We start from the raw sequence: 9,145 nt of genomic DNA on the forward strand, positions 1-9,145 counted from the left end.
ACTATTTGATGCAAATATGACTTATGGAGATGCCTCTCAGAACAGAAATGTGAAATACACCCCTGCAAAAACCAAAAATTTGTGATAGCTGCCACTGTTCAGAAGGTGCACGGAGTCATTTACCTGAAAAGGCAACAGATTGTTGCCATTGTCCGTCCTGAACGCGTTGTCTTCCATCCAGGATTTGGGGGTTAAGGGTGCAGCCCGTGGGAACTTCGGAGGGGCAATGACATTGCTGGAGAATGGTTTTTTAAGGGGTGAAATGGGATTGAGGGGGGAGGGTACACCGACCCCCACTCCCACGCCGACCCCCACTCCAACTGCCCTTCGAGGGTCCCTACCAGCCTGCAGCCCACCCCAAGGGTTGGAAGGTGTACTCCAAGCCGCATTTTGATGGTTATTCCAGCTGGAGGAGGAAGAAGAAGAGGCAGAGGAGGAGGATGGTTTGCTGGTCATGATGGGCTGATGGCTGTAAGCAGCATTTCTCTGGGCAAAAGGTGCCTGATTAGGGCTTACAGGTGACCTCCGCTGCTGCTGCTGCTGCTGGGCTTGCTGCTGCTGCTGCTGATGTTGGTGGTGTTGAGTCTGAGCTAGGCCAATCTGAGGTGAGAAAGTGCCACCAAATACAGGGTTGACATGGTGTGGAAAATTCTGGAAAAGCATTGTCCCATTGACTGGAGTAATCCCCTGGAAAAAGCTATCATCCACCGTGTTTGTGGTCCCTGTAGACCAGGTGCTGCCAAAGGAGGGAGACAAGGAGGTGCCGGCTGCAGGTTCTTGTTGAGGCTGGTGAAAGCTCAAGCCAGGTAAAATGGGAGACTCCATCTGCATCTTCTCCTTGCTATTTTGGGAAGGAGCCGATGTGCCGATACTAGTCACTGAACTGTTGTCTTCTGGTTTGGGTGTCTCCGACGAGATGGGTGTAGAGGGGGCTTCTGCTGAGTTTGGATCTTGCTGTTGCTGCTGCTGCCGCTGCTGCTGGGGCTGGGCTTTGCTTTTGTCCATCAGTAAATCATCCTGCATGGTTTGCGCAGCTGAAACAGTAGGGGAAAAAACCACAAAGACACATTATTAACATTGTCATTCATACCACAAACCAGTCTGTTTTAATCATTTGCCAGCCAAAAATCTCGCCCTATTGCTAGTACTAGGCTACAGCAAATTGCAAGGCAAACCCGTAATCTTCCCCCTCCCCCATTTAGGAATATGTAACCTTTGATCGTGCTAGATTGCCTTTAAAAGATTTTTTAAGATGCTTCACCCTTTTTGATGCCTTGTTTCCCTTCAGTCTAAATGAGAGATGTGCTTATAGGGCAGAGATATACAGCAATTTCGCCACGTCTCTTTTCTCTTACACCGGAACTCAGAGCTCTCACCCTGCAATGAGAAACTGATTCTGGTTCCTGTTTTTCCAAGCACCCTCCTCCTCCTCCACCTCCTCCCCCTGGTTATTTGCATACGTCAATAAATACTGCTGCGTCCTTCAGCAAGGTTAAAAAGACACCAGTCTTCGCTCTTCTCCACCCCCTTTTCTATTAGGGGACCTTTAAAGGAGCCGGGTACCGATTTTTCCTAATTAACAAACAAGCTTTCAATGATTTAGGTTTATCAGAGAGAAAGCACACACGACAGCTCGCACTGATACGGGAGAGGTTCTTCGCTGCACAATCGTTTCCTGCCCTTTCCCTGCCGGCTCGGGGCAGGAGGGGCGATGGCCACGCCGGGGGAAGGGAGGGAGCTGGGGGTGGAGACACTTCACGTACAAAGCCTCCGATGGATGTTTTATTTGCCTTCGTGACCTTACGGTCTCTCCGTGTAAAATGCTATTTTACATTAAAGCAGTCGTCTGCTCGCTCTATTTTTATATATATATATGTATATATATATATAATCATCGGTAATTTGTTCATTAGAAAACCATAAGGTCAAAATGAGCAGATCTTAGAGCTATTACTAGACTATGATGTTTCTGTTGCTTTCAAATGAAAAATAAACCCAGGGAAAATCGAAATACCTAACATATAGACAGAGCTGCATGTTAAAAAGCATCCTTATATGCACAAGACAAAGACTAGTGATGCAAATTATTTTTTAAATCAAAGGTTAAGCTTTAAAAAGTAAATGTGGAATGGTTGAGTCATATCTGCTAGAAAAGGTGCTTCATATGAAAAGATGATATAATTTTATTATTGTTTTGAAACACAATAGTACTAATGCAATACAGACATTGCAATTGTATGAAATTACAACAGGAACATCAACATTTTGCAGGCTTTTAGTCAACTGAAGAGATCATTCTAAATCTCAAAAGTATTTTAAATGAGCCCCCAATCACTCAGTTTAATTGAGTGACTATGTCAAAGATGGCCATCGCTGGATACCTAATTGCATTTCTATTGAGTTAATCATATGATAGGAACATGCCTAAGACTGCACTTTTAGGATTGTTATTTTAAGGTACCAAAGTAAAGCCAAATCGACTGACTGTTTAAGAAAGGTGTCTAAGCATGAAATTGTCGACACTGTCCTTCCCGATATCAGCGGTCTTCAGATGGTCTGTGTGTATCTAACATTTTTTGTCTCTTTTTTTCTTTCTTTTAAATCTCTTTGAGCCACACACACACGTTTTAGTTAATATGAATGTCAGGAGAGGTTCCTGCTATCAATTATGTTACTGCTTATGCTCCCCCTTATTTACCAGTTCAATATGTAAACCGAGCAGCAAGGGTTCCTGAACAGACTAAGCAGTGAGACAACATTAAAGCAAGCTCCTAAGAAGGATGGACTAAACTATTGAATCTGTACCAGGCAGCGCTGCTGCTGCTGCTGGGAGTGCAGAAAACCTTGTGAGGCAGTTTAAAGCAATACTGCAGTCAGCCAGAACATACCAAGCTCTGTGTAACTTTCCATTAGCTTCACTTCTACCGAAAATCACTATTGCTCCTAAGGCTACATAAAACTACTCATGGTTCCACATCAGAGAGAGAAAAGGATTATATGTATCCCTCTACCCTGGTTCTGAGCTATCAGTATAAAAATACATTTAGAGATAAAAACATAGCAGATGAAATGTTAAAATTCTATTGTCAGTAAAGTATATTTAAATCAGTTAGTCACCAGGTTATCTATAGTGGCTAGCACAGCAGTTGCTTCAAATATGTACCTTGCCTTAGCTAGCTGGTTTTGAACTTTATCCTAAGGACTGTGATTTGCATTCCCTTTCATATTGCTTCTTAAAGGTAAAAATCACTGTGCAGTTCAACCCTCTTGTCAAGGTCAAGACCTACCTTTAATGAATGAAGCCAGTCTGAATGGAAAAACACTGAATGATAAATGACTTTGAAAGACAGGCCAGCCAATGTCTAATGTTGGACTACTACGCAGTACCTCTTGATTATTTGCCGGTGTAAGTATTTTTACAAATTTACAATCCAGTACAGGAAATCTATATCCCCACAGCAATACCAGCTCTGTTTGCATGCAGTAACCCACGCAGCCAACACAGAAACTTTTAAGGAACAGTTACCTTTGGATTTTCTGTATTTAAAGATCAATAAAAGGAGAGTATATTTATTTTCTTCTTTCGGGTTTGCTATATGACAAATAGTCGACCATTCGGGCAAGAGCACTTTGACAACTGGAAGCTCTCAGCGCATGCTCTACCAAGGAATCATGGGGGTTGAAGTCTTATCTATAGACAGCATTTCACTGCTGCCTATCCTGAAAGGAAAAGAGCTCGAAAGGGAAAAAAAATATGTGCACTCTCCCTCTTTCCAGGGAAAACTGCTGCAATCTGAATCACCACCTCTGAGAAAATATCTGTCATACTGAGCTGAAAATGAAGAACTAAGTAAGAGCTCTAAACAGTTTCATTTATAAGCCCACATCAATTAGCCACCTATTCAGAACAATTGCTAGACAAATAAATAGTTCTAGTATTTCCAAAATTCCCTTCCAACCTCCTAGTATAAAAAAATAATTATAAGTTCATATCAGCTATAAAATTTAAAGCTATTACAAAGGAGATTGTGTCATGTTCCTTAGCTGAAGAAAATATTAAATAATCACTTAATATAATTTCTCAAAATATTCTGAAACTCAAACACAAGTAGGTCAAGTATGAAAATTTAAAACAAATCAAAATCAGTGCATAGGTGAAAAGTTGTACTACTTGAATAGTTTCCAATTTCCAAGTTATGACTTTTTCATTACTTAGTTGTTGGTATGCTGAAAATTCTACCAAGAAAAATAAGCTGCTCAGAAAAAAAGCAAGGTGCAAATTTTACTATTTACCATTTCATCTACTCTGTGCACCGTGGTTCCACATTTCAACCACCTCCCTTTCACTACCTACTATCTACATATCTCCAGACTCTAAATAAATATATAGCCTGACAGGAGTTCCTCTCGTAAGATATTAATATTGTGATGATTAATGTAGATTGGGTAAAGTTTTCAGAATTTTATTCCTTGGCACTTGTGTTCTGTTTTGCACTAGCCCATTCTGTATGTTTATTCCGGGTAGTTATTCATAATACTAATTATTCAGGACCAAATACTAATGCTTGTATGGAAATTACTTAGTTGAAATCAGAAGTGTGAAAATAACTGTTTAATAAAAGTGCAGGCTGATTTTCAAAGGATGAAATATGCATAGTTTTGTAGGTGAAAGAGAGAAGACTGAAGCTGAGAAAGAAAAAAATAGGGCAGTTGAAAGTGAGTTTTTATAACACGTCTTTGCTTTCTGCAGTCTGTTTATGTTGGACTGTATGGTCTGCCTGCCCTAAATCAATGCTGTAATTAAGAGTTTCTCAACACTTGCTCTAACCTGTTTATACTACTCTGAATCATTAAAGGCAGGAAAACTGCTTTCTTACAGCAATTAAAAAGACTTAATTTCATGAACTATCCCAGCTATCACAGGGCTGGCTCTAGGCATTCTCTATCCCCCCTTTACGTCCCTATTTACTTCTGGATTATTGCTTTTCAGATGATTTGAGGATTCACGTGGAAGGCACTGGTTCTGTCAGTTCTTCCCAGGATACAGCTTCCCTTTGCAGATCAAACATTAGGATAAGGAAAAGCACTCCAAACCCAAAGAAAATCAGGATGCAAATACAGTTTTTGATGGACTAGCCACTAACAGCAAAGCCTTTTTTTGTTTGTTTGTTTCTACCGACTAACTCTTTCATAACTGGAAGTTAAAAGATAATAATAACAGCTGAATCAGAACATAAGAGCTTAATCCAATCTGGTATCTGAATTACTTGACCCAGACCAGTTCCAAAGAAACAAATGTAAGAAGGCCAAAATAAGCCTAGCTAACTCAATTAACATTGTACTAAGTGTATTTTTATTTTAAGAAATTCATTATGAAGCACTATGACTAACAAACCATGCTAGTCTTTTTGACAGATAGGGACTATTCAAACTAGCTTGACAGTTGAAATGAAGTGTTATGCTACTGGAAAAAGGTTTTGTTGTAGAAACATTTTTCTCAGTTTAGATCAGTTTCATTTTAGCCTAATTGAGGGCTCTTTGTCTCTTAAAAACTGGAAATGACTAGATGAAAAATACCTAACTGATCTAATAGTTTAATTTTACATATTACTATCATAGTTGAAATTTAGTTTTGCCAAAATAGAATACTCTGATATTGCCAGATTACTTAGCTTTGTTGAAAACAGTGAATAATTTCAACAGTTTTAATGCTGTCACATCAAAAGAACTGTATTAAGGTACAGCTTCTTCATTTTTTTTCCTCTTTTTCAGGCCTCACTGAAATAATCAGATAAATATTTAATCTACCTCCATATAGTTCTTGCAGTAATTGCTTTTCAACTTCTTTATTAAACTTAAATCTGTATAAATTTGTTATCAAACAATTTAGCATTTTAAAACTTGATATTTTGCAGTAAATCTCATGGCCAAATTTAGGACTCAATTTTAAGCCCTAAATAGCTTATATTGCTTTTGGTGATTTTCATTAAGTTCTCTACTTGCCTTCAGTGTGCAGTTTTACTTAATTCAAAATGGCTGGTGCCTCCAGCTAGTGTCAGGGAGGCTGAGCTCTGGCAAATCTCCATTAGTAGCAACCACTTTCCCTCACTTTGCAGTGGTGAAACAGAGTCTGCTCCCGGGAGAGTTCTCTCTTGGTTCAAATGCAGGTACTACCAGGTGAAGGTAAAAGATGACAGAGTGAGTGCAATGAACACCATGGAAGCAGAAGGAAGAAACAAAGAAGGATCTATTGAAGGACGATAGGGGAAGCAATAGTTTTAGAAAAGAAAAAACTGCAAGAGGCAACCTGAGGTTTATAGTGGAAATTGCCAATGAAAAGAAGGAAGCACAAAGATCAAGAAGTGGAAAGAAAATGAAGAGAAAAGCGGGATGAGGGAGAGTGAAGGAGGAGACTGTAGGGGATAATAAAGCAAGCATTTGAATAGACCAGCTGCATATCCAGTCTTGTTAAGGAGATAAGGGTGGAATGACAACCCTTCCTCTATCAGAGAATAAGGAGGGTTTCTTTCTCCGATTGTAAAACAGTTGGTTATACACGTATTTTAGGATCACACTTTGATTCTGAGAAGAGCAGACAAATGGAGAACACATACCCCAAGCTGTCCAACAGACTCCTGAACAATAAAAAGGCACAAATCAGTTTTTAGATTTCAGAATCTTTAAGGAATATTAAGAGGTCTGCCATTATAGAATGGTTTGGGTTCTAAGGGACCTTTAATGGCCATCTAGTCCAACCCCCCTGCAATGAGCAGGGCCATCCTCAACTAGACCAAGTTGCTCAGAGCCCCGTTCAACCTGATCTTGAACGTGTCCGGGGATGGGGCATCTACCACCTCTCTGGGCAACCTGTGCCAGTGTTTTACCACCCTCATTGTAAAACGTTTCTTCCTTATATTCAGTCTAAGTCTACCGTCTTTTAGCTTAAAACCATTAATGCTTGTTTGCTTATGCTTTTATGTATCCTCTTATGTTTTTACTTTTCATGTTAGAGAAAAAAATAGATTAAAAAAAAAAAAAAAAGTCCAAACCTACCAAGTGTTCACTATATGGCCTGATATTCAAGTTTTGTCCAGTCTTGTCATACCTCCTTGTGCCAGTGGTAGAGCAAAGTAGCCACCTTTGTCACAGACCGTTCCTTAGCCTCAAATGGTAGCCAAGTGATCCTGGGTTCTGGTTCTACTTCTTCAGGTAAGTAAAGTTCACAGCCATTATTACTCATCATGACCTTTATCATAAATGGCAGGCAGCTAGCATATCTTTCTAACTACAGAGCAAAAATACAGAAATTGCACAAACCACATAATCCTAGAAATAAAATCAGCTTCCCTATTTCCATTCATAACACTGGAGAATAAAATTTAAAAAAATAAATATAATAAATATAAAACCCCAAAACATTTGGCTAGTCTAGCTGATCAGTGTTCTGGACAACAGACAATGCACTTAGTCTAGACCAAGAATAGGAACTAGACATGCTTGGTATCTAATATTGCTCTTACGTGTCACAAACAGCTGTAATTGGGACAGAGTGTATTATGTTCTCTTCCAGGAAGTCATGCCCATATGGTTTACTCAAGCCACTGTCCATCCAAGAGTCCTCAGCAGTGCAAGTAACACTAAATTTTATGGTCCCAAGAATAAGTACAAAATAAATTTTCTGTGACAGGATGTCGACACCTTTTTCCTACCCACTTCTATACATACTTCCTATAAGGAATATTTACATCACTGTAACTACTTCAGCAGTCCTGTTTATGATATTTGTAGCAATCAGAAAATAAACAACACCCTCCCTACCTTTATGCTATCTCTACCATTATACACATAATGCAACTTGCAAATCCAAGCTTAAATGTTTTACACACCTTTTGACAACACTTTTCTCTCAACAAAGACTCTCAAAACCAGACTGATTTGTCCCTAGCTAGGGCAGCAGTCAAAGAATCCAGTATATTCAGTTCCTCTTCTGCCTGACCTCTATAGACATGTATATCCACCATGCAAATGTTTGGTCTCAGCCAAGAACAGATGTAGGTTCATGCAGCTTTACAGTTGCACCCGTGCTTGGCCCTGTAAATTACTACCTTGTACAGCAACTGCAGTGTAACAAAGTTGTAATTTACACAAGGTATGAGGAACTAGTTTCATGTAAGAAAACTTATTACTATTCATTAAAAATATAACCCGAAAAGCTCAAAGTCAATCTTTATTAGCTAACCTTTCCAAGAATCTGTAATGTCACAACAGCCTCTGAAAAACAAGACATTGCCCTTTGCTTGGGGAACATGACGCAAGGGCAGGAGACAGATACCCACGGTGGAGGTAAATGGAAAGGCAACTTCCCTCCAGGTGCTATCCACCTCTTTGCTCTCTAAAGGCTTTTCAATTTCTAAATTTCCAGTTTTCCAGACTGCGATGCTCTATGTTGACTTCTGAACATACAACAAATTTTAAAAGTACGTTAGAAGGACTTTTTCCCCATTTGGAAGCATGCCCACAAGCCCAGCTGAGAGCGTTGCCATTACCACCGGCTGTCCCACGCCTCGCCCCACTCGCACACAGCAGCGAGCGGTCACCGGGCCTCCGCCGAGCACCAAGAGCACTTACAAGGGCGCTGGGTGCTTGTCCTTGTCATTGACAACAACCACACGGGCACGGACTAACTTCCCTTTCACCGTTCCAGCCGCCGCCCCTCGGGGCAGCCCGGTCGGGGCCGGCACCGGCCCAGGTCCCCTCCGCCCCGAGGCAGGGCCCGGGGCCCGGCGGGCCGAGCCGGGGGGGGGGGCCGCCTGCACCTGTCCGGCAGGGGCCGTGCAGGAGGATGCTCCTGCCCCGACGGCGTCCTGCGGGAGCGGGGAGGGGGCAGAGGAGGCGGCCCGGCTTCTCCCTCCTTCCCTCCCTCCCTCCTCCCGTGAGGGGTCCCGGCGCGGCGGCGGAGGGCGGCGGGGGGGGGAAGCGGCAGCCGCCGGGCGCGGACCTTCCCCCCGCGGAGCCCCCGCGGTCCCGTACCTGCCCCGCGCGCGGTGCCGGGCAGCGACTGCGCGACGGCGGCGAGCAGAGACATGGGCAGGGCAGGGGCACTGCGGGGAAGGGGAAGGAGAGGAGGGGACGCGCCCCGCCGGAC

General features: G+C 42.0%; 1 protein-coding gene across 10 annotated transcripts in view; it reads right to left on the bottom strand.

The window, feature by feature from the left end:
- Window positions 1–9,145, bottom strand: part of CPEB3 (cytoplasmic polyadenylation element binding protein 3) — an 84,966-nt gene that overhangs the window by 75,645 nt on the left and 176 nt on the right. For 2 of the 10 annotated variants that reach the window (XM_032695195.1, XM_032695189.1), the window contains exons 1-2: window positions 9,031–9,134; window positions 124–1,034 (exon numbers count right to left, since the gene is read on the bottom strand). In XM_032695195.1, coding sequence (XP_032551086.1) covers window positions 124–1,034; window positions 9,031–9,085 — 966 coding nt within the window. In that variant the 5' untranslated portion in view covers window positions 9,086–9,134. Of the gene's footprint in view, window positions 1–123; window positions 1,035–1,261; window positions 1,378–3,526; window positions 4,057–8,628; window positions 8,898–9,030; window positions 9,137–9,145 lie in introns of those variants that run through there. The other 8 variants (XM_032695196.1, XM_032695191.1, XM_032695197.1 and 5 more) reach the window with 6 other exon arrangements.

This window comes from Chiroxiphia lanceolata, chromosome 8 (assembly GCF_009829145.1).
Source record: "Chiroxiphia lanceolata isolate bChiLan1 chromosome 8, bChiLan1.pri, whole genome shotgun sequence".
In the NCBI taxonomy this organism is placed as follows: domain Eukaryota; kingdom Metazoa; phylum Chordata; class Aves; order Passeriformes; family Pipridae; genus Chiroxiphia; species Chiroxiphia lanceolata.